Below are 20,352 nucleotides of genomic sequence, written 5' to 3'. Positions count from 1 at the left end.
TAATGCAATCAAAAAGAAATAGTTTCTGTCCTTATATTGCTCAGCCTAACCTATGACACAGTCCGGCAAACATTGGCACAGACCAGAGAGACCTATGATCTCATGGGAGGAACTTGTCACTCAGGCTTAGGGAATCAGAAAAGTCATTCTGTGAGAGGATCTACAAAATAGAAGAATAATGAGGAGCTAGCTGTGATGAGAATTAAGGGAAAAATAGTTAGGGAGAGGAGTGTTTCAGCTGTATTTATTATTTTGGTCCATGTGCTGTATTTTTCCACTCTTATTCTTCTACAGCAGTGTGACCAGAAGTCATAGTTTTCAAAGCTGCTCCCTGCAAATGTGGTCTGTGATAAGCCTTCCCATCCATATTCTGCAGTGCCATCACATTCTTACTTATGTTTTAATTATGAAATAAATCTTACTGCAACATTTTACATTTCTCTATAAAAATGTAACCGATAAAAATCATCAACAAAAAAAATCGTTGAATTTTCAACTCTTCAAGGGAGTATTATTAAAGGAATCTAAAACAAAAGGTGTGTAATGAACTATGATGGGTATCAAAGTCCTCAGCGATGAAGGGGTGGCTGTGAATAATGGGCATCAAATTCCTCAATGATGAGTGGGTGGCTATGAAGTCCCTTTGTAGCAACATGGGGAATGTGTCACATTTAGTCTTTGTTCTCTTGTGTTGTGGGTGTTCTGTGCTAGAAAATTTTAGGGGCACAAGAATAACAATTTACTACCTCACATCTCTGACCCGACACCCTCAGAATACACATACCATAGTGAAACCCTGCTGAAAAGCTTGAAACAAAGAGACCCCTTAGAAGAGTCATGAGTTTATGCCAGAGTAACAACCATCAAGCAAGTATGGTACCACTAGCCCTGCTCTTCCTAGTGCAGACATTCCCAAATGATGATGATCTTTTTTTATTGAGTAGCCTCAGGACTTCCTTCTAAGGGTTGGATGATAAAGTTACCTCCCCCCAATGGATTTAAAACAAGTAAATAAGTAAAAAAAATTAATTATTAAAGTCAAGGTTTTTATCTCAGTTACAGCAGGTCAATATATCTTATTCAGCTTCATATGACCTCCCTATGAAGAAGCGGTACTGATACTTACCCGTCTTATTTATTATGAAAATCACATACAACTTCTGAACTAGGACCTGATATGACCTGATACTCAAACACACTGTCAGGTCCCTCCTCCTTTCACTCTGACATGATGAGAATAAACCTACTTCTGATTGGAGCAGTTACTAATAAAATCATCCCTGATGTTTCAGGTAGAGATTAAAATTATATTTTGGACATGCTTTTTAAGTTATATTCATTTGTACATGCATTATTATTTGTGGCAGGCACATGCACCATATCCCTCATGTGGAGGTTAGAGGACAACTTGTGGGAATTGACTCTCCTGTAGTGTGAGGCCTGAAGACTGATCTCAGATACTCAGACTTTGTGTCAAGCTCTCCTAGCCTCTAAGTCTTCTTGACAGTCTCATGGCATATTTTGTTTCCTGCTAAAATAATGGTTAAATCAGTGAGCTAGTGTACCTTTTCTGAAGAGGATTTGGGGTCTTGGAATTTGTTTAATATTTTGAAGTGTTGCAGTTAACAGACTTCATGGGGAGAATGGATCCAAATTATATAAGTAGATGATACTTGTTATTGATTAACTTTTGGACTAAGGATGTGGCTCAGTGGATAGGAACCCTTGCCATGTAAGCATGAGAACCTGAGTTCAAATATTAAGCCCTAAGTAAGAAACCAAGAGTAACTTCACATGCCTGTAACCCCAGCATTGAGGGTGTAGATGGAGACAAATGGATTTGGGAGCTGACTGACCAGTCAGCCTAACAAAAAGGGCAAGACTCTAGCTCAGTGACAGATCCTGTCTCATGGGACTAGGGCAGAGAGGAGTGGAGGAAAACACTGTAAGTGTTCTTCTGGGCTCCTCATACTTACACATAAGTGTGAGTACTCCTGCATTTACAAATGTGTACAATACAAACATATAAATCATAATACACACACACACACACACACACACACACACACACACACACACACACCAGAGAGGGAAGAAGAATAGTCCAGTTTGCTGCATCTCTCTTTATTAACACAAGAAATGAATTGTCCAGATCCATTGAATTTTTCCACGTGATATTAATCAATGATCAAACATCTATAAAATGCATAGGTAAAAGCAGGACTATTTCTAATATTAAACATATCTTACAAATCTTGTGGTCTGCTTACCTAGTTTTGCCATTTCTGGGTGTCATCTTGCACCTAAAATCCAACCACAGTAAACAGAACTCAGACCTCCATCTATAATCCTCCATAATAGTGATGTAACTTAGACTTTCTAGATGCAGGGAAATATGACTTGCTCCATTCATCTGGATGATAATTCTATAATTTTAAGGTAAATATTCATTTCTGAGTTGCTATGCCAACCATAGGAGTGATTCTCATTATACTAATTATAATGAGAATTATAATTTGAGAATTATATAATGTCTCATTATACTCATGGACAAGAGACAAGCCTTATAATTAACATCAGGTGCTGGCAAACAGGTAAATAAGACAAATTTAACACATCCCTGCATATATAAAAATAGACTGATATTATAGTATGTATTATAGACAAAGTGAAGTACTTAAATTTTATTAAACTATTTATTGTAAATAGTTTACACTAGTTAATTATTTCCAACTCATCTGAACTATGAAAAAGTTAACATTTTTATATGAAGCTAACTGAATAAAAAACAGGAAGATAGGGGATGTCTTGACTTCAGAAACAATTCCACACCTCCCTGAGATCTCAGGCCAACACCCTAGATATCACATCTTGGGAGGTTAAAAAGATGGGGGAATAGATAACAAATGGCATACTGGTAGAAGAGAGCAAATATGACATTTCGGTCATCAGTCAACATTCCTTGCTCAGAACATGTATGTGGCCTGTTTGTCAAAAGATGGGTCCAGTGTCCCCTTCTTGTTTTCTTATTGCTAACATGGCCAGGCCATCAGCTAAGGGCACATGTATCTTGTCCTCAGACATCTTCAATATCAAATTTCTTCCATCAGAAATGTACAAGAGTTGTAGAGATCATTAAGGTGCCCCTGTTCCAGCTGACTTAGATAAGAACACTGGCATCTGTCTCTCATTCCCCCAGCCTGAATCCACAGTTGGAAGAGAGCTTAAAGATACATCTATCAAGGAACTGTTAGCCATGGGAACATTGTGTGTGTAAGTGTGCTTTCTAAATGTGAAGCAAGAACATCAGGTCTGAGTGAGCAATCACATCATCGTTAGGGGCTCCAGAGGTCATGCAATAGTTATTGATCCCATCCATGGCATCTTGAAGCACATTAGTGGGATCATATAATCAATGTGGATGACACTATTCTGATAGCTTCTTTCCTTGAACAAATTTTTGTATTTTTCAATTTAAGATGTGTTATTCTAATGAAGAGAAAAACTGTAAGCCAGATATGAAACAGGAGGAAGTCAATAGGAACCTAAATAAGTTATGTCAGGCCCTGGCCATTGTTTTCTAATCTAGGGCCCCACTGCTTTTCTAGAAAAGTATAAAACACAGGGAACTCCATGGCTATGATGAAGATTAGTACTAAAATATGATAACTTACACTAAATTAATAAACTCATATGAAAAGTGCAAACAAACTATAAAATATCTGCACTCCAGATTCTTAATGTCTGCACCTACTTCCTTACACTGAGAATGAAATAAGCATAAAAGGCAAATTATTAGTTTAAAATACCCATAAATTAGAAAAAAAATAAGAAGATTGGCATTTCACGTGTTTGTAGACAATATATGTAATAGAGACGATCATCGTTGTGAAAAAATTCACAACAGAGTGAAGTTTGTATTATTTTATGATTCTCTGAAATTTGAGGGAATATGCTCCATATTAAACAGGACACTCTCACTTAAAAAATTAATAATTGGCTCATAGTATAATAGGGCAAAATTATGATGACTTACTACTAGAAGATATACCTCTGAACCTGAGACTTGAAACTTCCAGTAAGCTTCTTTTGGTGAGAACTGAAAAGGAAACTAAAGTAATGTTCTATAAGAAGCTAGCATGGGCCACACAATAAACCATTTTCCTTTGGCATCAGAAACACTTTCTTCCTAGCCAGTGAATACTAGGCCACCCCTCACACACCCTACTTCACCTACCATTCCTTAATGCAAGACTCTGCCTCTCTGGATTTTAGTTATCGATGTATTCACATGATCTTCTTTTGAACTAGAAACAATTCATTTTAAATTAGCTATGGCATGGAGTTTCTGGTTCCATATGCTCACTTGGCCACACGTAAAACACAACACATCTAAGTTGGAGATACACAGCATCACCATAAGGTGTGACACTTCCATTTTAACCATTCTTTCTTATTTAATAGTATTGCTATCAATTCATTAGAACCAACTCATTTAATCTCTTCTCTGACTACTTCAAAATTTCTCCCAATACTAGTTCTGAAATGTCCTCATAGTTTATTATATTAAAATAGTGACTGTGAATTTTGTCCTTATCATCTCTAAATGTCCTCTTTTAGTGGGCCTAATACTATTTCCCTCATGCCCTACCTCTCATTTCTAACGACCATCTAACTTCCTCACTATCCAACTTTAAGATACTTCATCTAATGAAAGCCATAAGCAAGGATAGGATGTCCACAACTTGGATTTAGCATATGAGACATTCATTCATAAAGTGAATGAAAAGTCAACTTGAGAACCCTATCACAGAATTGTTGACCAAGAACAAAGCAGCAGTTGTATAGAGCCATGCAAGTTGCATATTCAAAATACTATTTGTATACCACTCCTGGGCATATTCCCAAATGACTCCTCATACTCCCATGTAGGTACTTGCTCATTCTTGTTTGTTGCTATTCTATTCACAATTGCAAGAAAGTGAAACCAGACTAGATGTCCATCAATAGATGAATGAATAATGAAAATGTGGCACATATATAAAATGTAATTTTACTCAACTCTTTACAAAAATTAAGATTTCAGAATAATTGATAAAACAAAAAATGAATATTAAGCAAAGTGACCAAGTCTCTGAAAGACAAAACTGTATTCTCTCTCACTAATTGATTATCCAATAACAAAGGTCAGCCCTGAAAACATTCACACAAGTAGCATTATACAAACTGAGCAGATTTTATTTGTGTACTTATGAACCTCTCTCTCTCTCTCTCTTCTCTCTCTCTCTCTCTCTCTCTCTCTCTCTCTCTCTCTCTCTCTCTCTCTCTCTCTCTCTCTCCTCTCTGTATGTCCTTTCCCTCCTATCTCTCTGTGAGACAATGAAAAAGATAGAATGGATTTGAAAGAGAGAAAGGATAGACTTATAAGAGGGTTTGAAGGGAGGAAAGGGAAAGGGGAAATGGTGGGATTATATAATGATCTCAAAAACTAAGAGAAATAATAAAGGGGGGCTATGAGAGGTATAGACTGTGACACTAGATAGGAGACCATGAGAAGAAAACAAGAGTTGCTAAGAAAGTGTAAGTCAGAGAGAATAAAAGTGAAAAGAAGGTATCCTGGTAAAAAGACACAAGGGAAGAGTAGGGTAAGAGAAACAATAAAAAAATTTATTTGAAAAATGCCATAATGAAGCCTAATATTTTTAAAACAAAATATTTGCTTCCCTGCACAGTAATGACTCAAAATCTCCTAATTTTACAACCTTGAATTGTATTTTTGTTACACTCCTTAAATGATTAAGGTGCAATGTCTGCTGCTGGGAGCTCAAGATGTCATTTGTTGATAGTAACACTATAATGAGTCTAAAATATTTGGGAAGAACAGTTACAAAAGTGTTTTATGCAATGTTTTTGCCATTAAGCTACACATAAAGCTCCCTGAATGGTTCACATTAAATGAAAATATATTCCTGTGAATGTATAAATTCAAGTAAATTTCAAATAATGACATCACATGAGAGCCACACCTTATGTATAGTTTCTCAACACATAAAGCTAATGAGTTATCATTAGTTTCATACATGAGGCTAATGGATTGCACATGGACAGTTCATGAATCTATCTGAAATAGAAATGATGATTAATGTTATCTTATGCAAAGCATTGAGAAATTGGGATACTAATTTCATTTAGATAAAAGGCAATTAAGAACAAAATAGCAGAAAATTGCATATTTTTAAAAAACTCTTAAGTTAAAACACTCAAAATGTTCAGTTGCTTCTTTATGTGGTTAAAGAATTTCTGGTTTATATACTACGTAGAATTTTTCCTATGTTAGAAATAACATGTGGACACTAGAAATGCATGACCTAACATTGGAAAGAATCTTTACATAATTGTTATCAACAATGAAGTTCATTGTCAAATCACTGTCACAAATGCATTGTTCCATAAGATAAAGATAATAGTGATTAATTTTTCCTTTTGAATGTATTTTCTATAAGGGAAATCCTGTAGATATAAACCAAAGGTCTATGACATACTAAAGTATCAAAGGTAGAAAGTTTTAAACTCTTATTAATTAATGAATTAAATATTTTTTTGTTGAGACAGGATTTTATGTCTACCAGGGCCTGCCCTCCAGGCTATGTAGTTAAGGATGAGATTGAACTTCCTCACTCATGGGATTACAAGCATGTCCCACTATCCTCTGTCCATGTAGTACTAAGAAATGAAACTTAGGACTTTGTGTATTCTAAGAAAGCACTCTACCAACTGATCTGTAGCCTCAGCCCAGTTTTATTTTAATATATAAGTATTGTATGTGAATATAGGTGACTGAAAACATGGATACAGATCTCTGCATTAGTAGTAAGATATATATAATGAGATTAATATTTGTTTATGATTAAAGATGTATATAACATATTCACTTTAGACTACTCACAAATCTTTAGATTAAAAGATCTTTTATTTTCTGTTCCATTCATTTGCCTGAAAATTTCTTGATGCCATTTTTAATAGCTGAAAAATACTCCATTGTATAAATGTACAACATTTTCTTTATCCACTGTTTGGTTTAGTAACATCTAGGTTATTCCCAATTTCTGGCTATTATGAATAGAGAGGCAGTGAACATGGTTGACCAAGTGTCCCTGTGGTAAGATGATACATTCTTTGGGTATATTCCCAAGAGTGGTATAACTGAATATTGAGGTAGATCAATTCCCATCTTTCTGAGGAACTGCCACACTGATTTCCATAGTGGCTGTACAAGTTTGCACTCCCGCCAGCAATGGAAGAGTGTGTCCCTTGCTCCTCATACTGACCAGAATGAGCTATCACTTGTGTTATTGATCTTAACCATTCTGGAAGGTGAAAGATGAAATCTCAAAGTAGTTTTGATTTACATTTTCTGATTGCTAAGCATATTGAACATTTCTTTAAGTGTTTTTTGGTCATTTGAAATTCCTCTATTGAAAATTCTCTGTTTAGATCTGTATCCCACTTTTCAATTGGGTTATTTGGATTTTTGAAATCTAGTTTCTTGAGTTTTTTCTATACTTTAAATATTAGCCTTCTATCAGATGTGGAGCTGGTAAAAATCTTTTCCCATTAGGTAGGCTGTTGCTTTGTCCAATTGACGGTGTTCTTTGCCTTTCCAAAACTTTTCAGTTTCATGAGGTCCCACGTATTATTAATTGTTCATCTTAGTGCCTGGGTTAACAGTGTTCTATTCAGATCTATACATTAGCAGTGAGGTATGTATTTGTTTATAGTTAAAGATGTATATAATAACTCATATTTACTTTGGAATAGTCACAAAATCTGTAAGTTAAAAGATCTTTTAACGATTCTAGAGAATACAAATACGTTTTCTAGTAGAAGCAGTTTTACAAAGTGTGCAGATGTCCGCAGGCATACAACTCTGTTGAGCCTATAGTACTAAGAGCTAACTGTTTGAAACCTCAAATACTGATACATGAGGCAAGACGACGAGATGTATGGGGAAAAAGGATCATTCTTTTCTATTTTCCAATTGTCTTTTGGTGTTTGTTTTTTGTTTGTTTGTTTGCTTAAAAATATCAAAAATCTTCCTTTGTTTTTACTAGCATCCTCCCTTCTGTGACATCTAAAACAAAGTTATTTCTGAAAATCTTAGCTCATCCTTACCAGTGTTGGTCACCTTTCACAGATTTACTTTTAATGTACTTAGACATGCATTAAAACACCTTAGATGACTCTGAGATAGTTTGCAACTTTGTCTACAGCTTGTATTTCATACATCAATAAAAGCATGTTTGAAATGCAGCCACACAAATCTTTCCATGCCATTCTTCTACACAGTTCACAATAGTACTTCCAGTCAACTTGAGGTTCTCTGACCTGCTTGCTGCCCCACCTGCCTGCTCTGCAGCCTCATCCAAGACTGTGCATCACACTATTGCACTGTAGTGTCCTTTCTTTTCTCCTTTTCTCACACGTAACCTATGTTCCCCAAATATACTCAGTTTCATGTTCTGTCATATAGCATTTGCTAGTTCCTATTGTAGGGATCCTTGGTTGCTCCTGACTAAGAATAAAGCCAGGGCATTTCTCCATTGGCTTACCCCAGATGTAAGTAATTGTTTAAAAGATGCCAATTAATTTTTATGATGACAGGAAAAATGATTATCATCACTTAGTTTCAGAATGTAGGACAGTTCATATCAAACAGCATACACTTAACAATATTAATTTTTCTGAATGAATCTTTGAAGGAACAAATTGTATGAGAGATTGAAATTATAAAGGTAAATGAGAGACAGACTGAAATAATCAAAAGCAGCTGCTTGTAAATTGGGTGCTTGTACGCCAAATAAATTTATCTCCTTCATTTTCAATATGTTTCTGTGTCTCTGCAGGTTGTGATTTGATCCCAGTACAGTATCTTCGCTGGGGTGACCCTGAGCCCATTGCAGCTGTGGTCTTCGCCTGTCTCGGCCTGCTGGCCACCCTGTTTGTTACTGTGATTTTCATCATTTATCGGGATACTCCAGTGGTCAAGTCCTCCAGCAGAGAGCTCTGCTACATTATCCTTGCCGGCATCTGCCTGGGCTACTTATGCACTTTCTGCCTCATTGCAAAGCCCAAGCAGATTTACTGCTATCTCCAGAGAATTGGCATCGGTCTCTCTCCAGCCATGAGCTATTCAGCCCTCGTAACCAAGACCAACCGTATTGCGAGGATCCTAGCTGGCAGCAAGAAGAAGATCTGTACCAAAAAGCCCAGATTCATGAGTGCCTGTGCTCAGTTAGTGATTGCCTTCATTCTCATCTGTATCCAGCTGGGCATTATTGTGGCCCTGTTTATCATGGAGCCTCCGGATATAATGCATGACTACCCAAGCATTCGAGAAGTCTACTTGATTTGTAACACCACCAATCTAGGGGTTGTCACTCCTCTTGGATACAATGGATTGTTGATTTTGAGCTGCACGTTCTACGCTTTCAAGACCAGAAATGTTCCTGCTAACTTTAACGAGGCCAAGTATATCGCCTTCACCATGTACACAACCTGCATCATATGGCTGGCCTTCGTGCCTATCTACTTTGGCAGCAACTACAAAATCATCACCATGTGTTTCTCAGTCAGCCTCAGTGCTACGGTGGCTCTGGGCTGCATGTTTGTGCCGAAGGTGTACATCATCCTAGCCAAACCGGAGAGAAATGTGCGCAGCGCCTTTACAACATCTACAGTGGTGCGCATGCATGTAGGGGATGGCAAGTCATCCTCTGCTGCCAGCAGATCCAGCAGCCTAGTCAATCTGTGGAAAAGGAGGGGCTCCTCTGGGGAAACGCTAAGGTAACAGTTGTGAGGGCGTAGCAGGGCATGGCTGCTGGGGAAACTGCTGTGTTTGCTTTGGTCTTTCAATAAGGATGTCTGCATGACTCAGACTACAGGACGCAGGGTGCTTTAGGGTTTGAGACTTTCCCTAGTGTTTATTGTAGGATTGACTGAGTATTGTCCAGTTAAATAAGCTAGGGCTAAGAGCATAGAAGTCAAGATGGCTAATAAAACAGTTACATCCTAAGGCAAGTTAGTTCAGACCGGTAGGGAGAACAGAGCTAGGTTATATTTTAGTTGAAGTAGGCAAGTTAAACTCTTTATAGAGATATTTTAACAGCCTAAAAGGACAAAATAACACAATGCCTTTGCATGAAATTCTACTGAGTGAATTAGTTTCCCAGTTCTTTATTGCCTAGAGTTTCATCCCACCTCATGTTCAATGTCATAAACAGCAGCTAATAAGTAACTGCAGTCTATAAATGATCTGGAGTCAAAGGCCAATGTATAAGTGAATTTTTGTGTTATTCTTATAACTGTCCCCATAGATTCAAAATAGAAACCATGAGTCTTGAGAACAAATTCTAAGACATTAAAGTGTTACACGGATTGGTGATAGTTGGAAATAAGGAGGTACCATTCCATGAATTCTTATGAATTATGAGTAAAGATTTCCTCTATTTAGGAAGTGCCTATCAAAATGCTGATCAGGACATCTCTCCTGGAATTTCATAATCTTTCTAAAAATTGTATAAGGAAATGTAAGCTAAATAACTTTCAATTGAAAAGTGTTTTTCAAAAATAATATAAATATCTAAATAATATTTCCTCTGGATGACTTTTCTGTCATCCCTGCTTATTCAAAGCATAAATGATAGTGATGATGAATATGGAGTGTCTGCTGAGGTTTGAAATGGGCCTATAAGATTTTTGGAGCTGTTTAGCCATAAAGCCTAATCTGTTGGAGTTATTAACTTGTACCTTTACCTCATTAAATTCTTTTCTGATTACTTTACATTTCTCATCTCTTCCCACGTAGGTTGTGGTAGACACTTGATAAACTAAGTTGTATCATTTCCTTCTTTGACAAATGCCAGAGAGTCTTGGTTTATACACAGAAGGCCTTCCATATATCTAACATGCTCATATATTTCCTCCATGCCTTCCTGACACCTCTATTAAACACTCCTAAAACTTCTGCAAAATCAGCTTTTCAGATTGTCTAAGACATGTATTTTTCAGACTTTTCTTTCACCAGCCACTTTTTCAAATAAAAATTTTCTAGGGAAAAAATGATTTATAAGACAGACAAGCTGGCATGGGAAGGCAATTGTTTGCCTAGGTCTGAGTACCAAGAACTCAACAGGGAAGGCTCCTTACAAAAAAGCATCTAGTGATGGCAAAGAATGCTGCATAACCAGCTTTTCCTCTGTTTGGATGCTGACATTGTCATTTTGTCTCTGTACTGTATTGACTTCAGATGACTAATTAGGATCACTTCATTTACATCATGGACTGTAAGGAATGGATACACATAGTAGGCACTTTAGTCAAAGTAACATATTGTTATGCTAGACAGCCCTGCCAGTAAATACTAGCAGCAGAAATTACTTAGCTGTACATCCTTTGCCAGGTTTTCTTAGCCTCTCTGAGACTCAGTTCCTCCTCTGATGAATGGAGATTGTGAAGTACAGCTGTTACTCCATTTGAGGACTACATAACATATGCACTTAGCATATATCATATAAAAAACACTTCTTAAGAAGTATTATTTTAATGAACTAAGTTATCAATTGCAAGTATTCTTAAATACCTGAAAGTCAGTTATATACACAAATAGGATGATATCAACAATTAAAAAGGCATCCAAAGTGCAGTGCAAGTTTGTGAAGACTCTGCTCTTTCCAGGCTTCACCATCTTGACATCATGCCAGATCGTTTAACATATCTTGTTTCATACTTTGGTTAGAGCAAGCTCCCTGGGAGTGGAAACCTCTTACCTTTCTGTAGATCCCTCTGTTCTTGGTGCCTAGCTGGACTCACAGTGGCACGCCACACGTAGAAGCAGATCATTAGTGATGTGTTGGTGTATTTGATAAATCAATGAGTTTAGAAAGGTAGTAATGTACTTGGGTTTAGTTGTTTTTGTTTTTGTTTTTTTGTCTTACAATTTGCATAGCACTTTGCAGTGATCATACCAATTTTCATAAGATTAAGCCTGCAGTATTCTGTGTTACAAATATCCCTCACAGGCCTATCACCACCAGTCTCAAATCAAGAAATGGATGGATTGTTAATCACATGTCTTGATACAGTGATACCGTTTCTCTGTAGCTAGAGTTTTCCTTCCTGGCCCATGGTCAGGGCAAATCTCTGTCACCCGCCAGTCCCACAGCCACTCAGACCCGACCAAGTAAACACAGAGACTTATATTGCTTACAAACTGTATGGCTGTGGCAAGCTTCTTGTTAACTGTTCTTACAGCTTAAATTAATCCATTTCTACAAATCTATACCTTGCCACATGGCTCGTGGCTTACCGGCATCTTTACATGCTGTTTCTCATCGTGGCGGCTGGCAGTGTCTCTCTGACTCAGCCTTCTACTTCCCAGCTTTATTCTCCTCCTTGTCCCGCCTATACTTCCTGCCTGGCCACTGGCCAATCAGTGATTTATTTATTGACCAATCAGCAACACACTTGACATACAGACCATCCCACAGCATTTCTCTATGATATTTTACTAATATTTTTAACTATCTCATTTCAACTTTTTTATTTAACTCTTTTTCATTTTATATACAATTCTTTGTTCCCCATATCTTCCCTTCTCCTGATCCCCTTCACCTCCCCCATCCCATTCCCATCTCCTCCTCATACAGGGTAAGGCTTCCCTTGGGGAGTCAGCCCAGGTTGGCATACCAAGTTGGAGCAGGACCCCTCCCCCCTGCATGAAGGCTGAGTAAGGCATCCTACCATAGGGGATGAGCTCTAAAAAGCCAGTTCCTGTACCCAGGATAAGTCCTGGTCCCATTGCCAGGGGCCCACAAAAACATCAAGCCATGCAACTTTCACCCACATTCAGAGAGCCTGGTGCCATCCCATGCAGGCTCCCCAGCTGTCAGTCCAGAGTCCATGAGCTCCCACTAGCTTGGGTCAGCTATTGTGGTTTTTCCCTTCATGATCCTGACCCCTCTTGCTTCTATAATACCTCCTCTCTTTCTTCAACAGAACTCCAGGAGCTTGACCAAGTGCTTGGCTGTGGGTCTCTGCATCTGCTTGCATCAGTCACTGGATGTAGGTTCTATGATGACAATTAGTGTAGAGACCAATCTGAGAACATGAGAAGACTAGCAAAGATAACCAGGCTACAATCCATAACCCCAGAGAAGCTAGATAAAGAGAAGGACCCTAAGAGGAACATGCATGGATCATCCCAAAAGGGGAAAAGGTTAAGATCTCCTGGGTAAACTGGGAGAGTAAAGAGGAGGGGATAATGGGTGAAAACATGAGGGTTTGAGATGGCCTAGTTGGGGCAGGGACAGAGAGGAGAGCAATGAAAAAGATATCTTGACAGAGTGAACCATTAAGGAGTTAGGGAGAAAACTGGAGCTAGGGAAATCCTCACGAACTCACAAGGATATCCCCAGCTAAGACTCCTAGCCATGGTGGAGAGGATGCTTGAACTATTTTTTTAAGTGATCAGAGATAGGATTTCGTGGCAATAAGTATTTTTGATTTCCTTTCCAGAGCCATATTGTTCAGGATATTAAATCTGGAAGTCAGTACAATTAGGTGTTACAATATCAAAATAAAATAAATAAAAATAGAGAAGTACTTTGAAGCAATTGTTGTTGTTTTATGAAACCTTAAAGAAAGCCTGGTCTGTCCATGTGATTATAGCTAAGACAGGCTACAATCTGATTATAGAGAGATTTTCTTTCTGCCACCAAATAGGATATGTGAGTTGGCATATGCTGTTGATGTGGAGAAAAATAATCAGAGAAAGCTGTCATCCTCTTGCAGTGCATCCCATCCCTGCTGCTCTTTTCAAAATGTAATCCTCAGTGAGGGCTGTGACCTCAAAGTCCTTTCCTCTTTTGTTCCGACCTGATCCTAAACTAAAATATTGCTCCTCTTTGATACAGAGTCAAAATGCTCAAAAAGGTACTATTTTTCACATTGTAAGACATAACTCTAAGAATTTACGTCTCCTTCAAACCCCAATTTCGTAAAGGTCGGTGTGTTTCACATTGTCACACCAGAGTTTAGACAATGGGGAGCAAGTAAAAACGGTGCCTCTGATATTTTCATGTTTTCTTCTAAATTACTTCTATTATTTGTACTTTTCAGTGTCTGAATTCTGTCTTGTGCTATTGAGATCATATGTTGGGGTTTAGGAAGGTCTTCAGTAGGTAACAAAAATCCAAAACATCAGGTCTTTAGGGATGAGCAGCTCCTATCCTGGCCCCACTTTGCTCTGCACCATTCCATCTGGTTATGGAGACACCAACTGATATTAGCCCAGGACTAGGTCTGAGTCATGTTTCTCTATGTGATCTCTTTAGGTATATCTTCATCAGCAATCATCCAATCAGAACAACAATGGATGCCTCTCCATTTTAAAGAGAATGATAATGACATACCATAGAACAAGGGATGTTGTAACAATTCAAAGTTTTCTATGATTGTTTCCAATTGTTAATTCCTTGGAGAAGGAACAGAGAGGGACCATACATGTTGAGCAGTATTCCACAAGGATCTATGCCTGGGTTTAAATATAGCATTATTAACTTGAATGAGGTATTTTAGTCTGTTTAATAAACTATGAAATAGGACATAATAATCCTAATTTTAAAGAATAAGGTTCTATATTAATGTTTAGTAACAACACATAGAAATCAGTCAATAAATATAAAACATTTTAGAATTGCAAGAACCATTTTTAGATCCTCATAAACTGGTTCTACTTGTTAGAAAACATATTTGTCAGAATCCTGTAGAAATGGTCTTTATGTCTTACTAAACAAAACTTACTCAAATAGCTACCATAAAGTGAAAAGTAGCTTTTCATTGTCTGTAAAGGGAACTGGATGGGAAAAGTGTGTGGCAATTTTCACTGCATAAGCTGATGAAATTTGTCTGCAACAGAAAGTGGTAATACAAAGCAGTAATAATGGTTGGAGCAATTGAAAAGAATAAGGAGACCGGCAAAGAAGGAAGTAGTGGGAAAAAAGTACAGTGATAATTTAAAGAATATAAATCTGAGAAGTCTTCAGCTATTATCCATTTGCTATGTTCTGCCCACTTTACAGAATTTTTCATATATATTATTCACCTAACATTGATCTCATGAAATATGGCAAGTATCAGCACTCACCTTTTCCAATTTTCAAATTAAGGAACTTGAGGCTAAGCATCATTTGAAGACTTCTCCATAACCTCATAACTTGGATGTAATGAGGCAGTTTTTTAATTTGGGTCTTAGCTTGTCCTCACAAGAGTTGAGCATTTCCCAGTGAACCCTGTAAAATGTATCATGAAATTTTCTTTGGAAAACAAATTATTAGTCTTCCAAGCAATGCTTGAAAAAAAATTCTGTTCTTTGATTAGAGATAAATGCTGTCAAATCTTGTAAGATAAAAACCAATTGTTCATTAATTAACTCTTCCCAACCATTTTCTACTTGAAGTATAAAGGCCTTTTTATGAAAACAACCCTTATACACTTTTGATTTGATTTTATCTACAAATCTCTCCAGTTTTTTTTTATTTGAAGAATGTAAATGTGAGTATTGCTACAGAGTATCTGTAATTTATATGTCAAAGCATTGAATGATAAGCAAGACACTAATAGATGAAGCTGATCATGTAAGTGACACCTCCACAGCATCCGTGGCATCTGAGACAGATATAGCAAATGCTTAAACTTTTGGTAAAAGGGTAAGTTTCTGGCCACAGTTTTATATCAAGAAAAGATCTGTTTTCTTAGCAAAAAAGTGGGCAAAATTAACTTTGAAAGAAATTGGGAGGAAAAAGGGAAAATATAGCTTTACTCTGAGGTAACCCCATTTCTAAAGGCATATGGATACAAGGCAGAATCAGTCTGATCCTTCAGTGTGTTCTAAGGTGAAACAGCTGTTTGCAAACTACTGACAGATGCTGAAGAAGCAGGCAAAGCCATCTAAGATGATGCTTTCTCCCTACACTGGGATTTCTTGCTTTAAAAGCATGCATTATGGCCAGCTCTTGAATCTTGATGGGTGGACTTGGAATTAACTGGCACACATCAGGGAAAATGCAGAAAAGAGGGGGTTTAGAGCCTCTTCAGACAACAACATGTGTCAAGAACACATTTGATGAGAGAAATATATATATATAATGTATATATATATATATACATATATATATGAAATAGCACAGAGAAAACACTTGTAATAATTTATTCTACATAAAAACTTGTTAGTCTCTTATAAGCAGATTCAAAAGAAAACTGACTTGTAAAGATAATTTGATAAATTCAAAAAGACAAATATCGCATTTTCATTCATATGCAGAGTCTATAATACGCATGCATATGTATGCACACACACACATGTTCCTGGGTGTGTGCACACACACACACACACACACACACACACACACACACACACACGCACACATACACACACATACACACACACACACATACTCACATATGTCTGAATATGGTTACAGAGTATCTGTAATTTATATCAATAGAGGAGAGAGAGAGAGCAATTAAATTAGGAAGGTGATCATTAGGAGGAAGGCAGAAGAGGAAAGGGTAATAAATGGGATGAATGTGAGTAAAGTATACGGTATTCACACATAAAAATGTCATAATAAAACTAACTTTTCAAAGAGGGATGATTTCACAAACTCAGAAAGACAGTACCATATTTTTGCTCAGATGTATGCTCATGTTCAGAATTTACAACATTTCCATAGATGTGTAATGTGAAACATGGAAGATGATAGTCTATCAGGGTCCATTTCATCAAGGAAACCCATGAAAGGGGAAGGAGGATCAGAGAGGGAAATGAAAGACTGGATGTGAGCAAAGTACACCGCATTCACATGTGAATTCATAGTGTGTTTATTCATAATGAAACTTCTTGTTTTTTTAAAGGGATAATTTGACAAAACCTAGACAGCACATCTAAACAAACTTTTAAGTATACATGCACACAAAATGATTTTGTACATGCAAAGGACAGCAATTGAACCCAAACTGACCAATTTCCAAATTTCTTCTCTGCTTTGGAAACTTCTTAAAAATAAGATAAAATTTTAAATCTTTAAACATCCTTTAATGTTAGGAAGAAATGGTATGCTAAAGGATTTGCAGTGGAAAACATCATGGCAGCCTACACAGAATACATGCATAAGGTTGTCTAAAGAATGGTTTATGGTCAGTGAGAAGGAGCAAGGGGAGTCAGCTTGTACCTTTGGTGGTGGAGTGAGAATTGCTTGGAGCTCTGAGTGCATAAGGAAAAAGCACGGCTCATTCTGACTGATCCAGCACTTTTCTGGGAAGTGAAGCTGGTTTCCCTAGAGCACAAAGGAAAAGGCCCAGAGTCAGTCATTCAACTCACCAAAATAGCAAAGGGAGAATCTTATTTAAATAGGGATGAGTCACTATAGTTTTGTTTTTAATAGAAACATGCTATTTATGCATCAATGTATAGAGGTCCCTGTGATTAACATTTTGGTTCTAGACACTAATTTCACACGTGACATGGTGCAGCATCAAATCATTGTCAAGGGGATAATGCCAGGCTTCCATTTAAGTCCTTCACTTCAGCTGCAAATTGACAAATGAATGTAAAACCAGTCCTGATTTAAATAAATCATTAAAGCTGTTAAATCTGAAGTTCTAGGTCTGTAAGATTGTGAATTTCCAGGGACATGGAATTGAGGTCCTAAGATTCAGTGAGCCTTTCATGGCTAAATTAGTAGAAGAGAAAAACCCTCCCTAGGAATTATGGTCAAGTTGCAGTATCATTAGTATTGTTGCTGCTAACTTAATTTTAGAAACTATCACTTTCCACTTTTGTTTTAATTAACTAATTAACTTTGCTTTGATTAACATTGTTATGAGAGCTTACTTAGGCTATCTACTAAACCAACTATTATCTCATGCACATCCATTGACCAAATTAAACGTGCCTGGAATTCCAATACACTCCAAACATTATCAGAGCTTGAATGGTCCCAATTGCTTAGAGTCCATTAAGGGGTTATTAGTCTGTGTGAAATGATGTGTGTGCTATTTCTCTCTCTATAGAGTCTTTGACTCTTCTGTCTCTCTGGATCCTTTTATTTTCCTAGGCAAAGATTCCTTTAAAAAAAAACCCAATCAGATTAAATCAAGTCACATAGGTTCCCTCATCTGGATTCTTAGAATATTTGTGCATTTCACACACATACTTAACACCAGTTCATCTTACTTATTCATGTGTCTTTACTGAGACTGATCATTGTCAGGATCTGTGCGAGGTTCTAAGGCACACATGCAATGTTTAGTACATCACACAATCTTTTTACATCTATTAAATGCTGTCTTGAATATATTTATATTTTCCTTACTGTCTGACCCATAGCAATGCTCCATAGAGCATGCATACAGGATGGGTTGATCATGAGTCTGTTAGGCAGCAGATCTCAAGGCTCATATAGCACACAGCATTCACATGTAAGGATTCATAATGAAACCTGTTGTTTAAAATAAAACAAAAAGGTGATTTGATAAAACCTAGACAGCACATCTTGTAAGTACATATACACATAAAGTGATTTAGTACATGCAAAGGACAGCAGCTGAACCAAATGTGCCCAGTTTCCAAATGTCTCAGCTTAGGAAATTTCTTAAAAGTAAAACTTTATTTTCAGCACAGTAGAGAAAATCTATTCACTCTGTTGGCCTCATTGCCAAGATTTTATCTAACAACACTTGGTCCTTAAAATGTAAGAAGCATCTCAAAAATCACACTTCTCTTGAGTACCTACTCTGCAGTCATAATCCTTTCACATCCCGAGGATTCAGAGATCAAAGCAAACTAAACAAAACAAACACAGAAACAAGAAATGCATCCTTGGGCTTATCTTAATCTCTTGAAGGACACAGACTGGAAACAAATGAATTTAGTGACATGATGGAGTGCTGTGATAGGAGTCTATGTTAAACAAGGGTGAACAAAGGTAAGCTTTGTGAGAAACTGGGTCTCTAAATGAGGAGTTCAATCTGTAAGTTTAATTCAGGGAGGTTCTGCACATTAGAACCCAGACTCTTCCCCCTGGGTACTGTAAGACAGTCCCTAAGTATTTGCAGCTGTCAGGATATCTTCCAAGAGCTGCTCCTTCCCTCGTCAGATGGCTTTGCTTGTAGCCACTCTCTGCCTGACCTCTTCCTAATCCCCTTGTTTTCAGACTTCTAGCTGAGATGGGCAGGGAAAGGAAGCAGTTCTTGTTTTCTCAAGAGCCAAGCCTCAGAGAGTCATCAGTCTTCAAACTCCCCCAGTGTCCTATCCTTAGCTCCATCCATCAAACACTCAATAACTTTACTTGTCAAACAAATCTCTCGTGACCACTTTCCCTTCCCCACTCCCAATCAATACATAGGTGTCCTCCACCTCTTCTCCCTCCTGGAAAACAGTAAAATTCTTGTGTGCTAACAGTGGATGGCTTCACCTTTCATACACTAGCACACACTGATCAATTATTTTATGACAATTACTATGCTAAATTATTTAATATATATCTCATTAGATATTCACAGGATTTTAAATTTTATTAACATTCAGAAAATTTGCATAATATTTAGTGGTAGAAATTATTATTCTTGGCTCATAGATAAGAGAATAATCATAAGTAGGTGAATAGAAGCAAAGTAAAGCCTTTAGTTGGTGAATTAATAGGTAGTGGAACAAAAATTTTGATTCAAACCCAGGGACACAAGTATTCAAAGTCCTTTTCTATTCAAATAAAGCCTCTCTGATAGTCATTTTCTCAACCACATATCATATTTTTTCTCTGTAATTATTATTCAATAAGATCATGGTAAATGTAGTTCTGCCTTATGTGATACATATTTATAGTCTCTGAAATGAATAAAGGTCACAAGTGTATGGACAGTCAAGTTGACATCATGGAACAACTCATCCTGTTCATGTCTCTAATGCTTTAAGCTGGAATTGCTATGTTGTGGTTAAGTGGGTCTTGCCTTAAAGAGTACATTCTAATCCTAGCTCCAACCCTTAAAATATGGAGCTATAGAGCAAACATTTAAACTCTTTGAGACTCTACAACACAAGAACAGAAATACTTACCTCACGGAGTGTCTATGTGGTATTGATTATGTCCCAAATTCCAAATTCATCCAAAGTCAGCTTCCTCCTCGTAATTATAGAGTTATCCTAGCTCAGGTCCACCCACTACACAGCTCAGGTGACATAATGGAAAAGAAGATTCCACAGCTTCATTCTTCAAGAAATCAGTTCCACAAGAACAT

At 37.2% G+C, this 20,352-nt stretch overlaps 1 protein-coding gene across 2 annotated transcripts in view; it reads left to right on the top strand.

Moving 5' to 3' along the window:
- Grm5 (glutamate metabotropic receptor 5) overlaps positions 1-20,352 on the top strand; it is a 455,620-nt gene that overhangs the window by 395,006 nt on the left and 40,262 nt on the right. For both annotated transcript variants that reach the window (XM_059271812.1, XM_059271820.1), the window contains exon 7: positions 8,904-9,843. In XM_059271812.1, the coding sequence (XP_059127795.1) occupies positions 8,904-9,843 (940 nt within the window). The remainder of the gene's footprint in view (positions 1-8,903; positions 9,844-20,352) is intronic.

Source organism: Peromyscus eremicus, chromosome 1, assembly GCF_949786415.1.
Source record: "Peromyscus eremicus chromosome 1, PerEre_H2_v1, whole genome shotgun sequence".
Lineage (NCBI taxonomy): Eukaryota > Metazoa > Chordata > Mammalia > Rodentia > Cricetidae > Peromyscus > Peromyscus eremicus.
The sequence above is the reverse complement of the archived record's forward strand: the minus strand, read 5'-3'. Positions and strand labels throughout refer to the sequence as shown.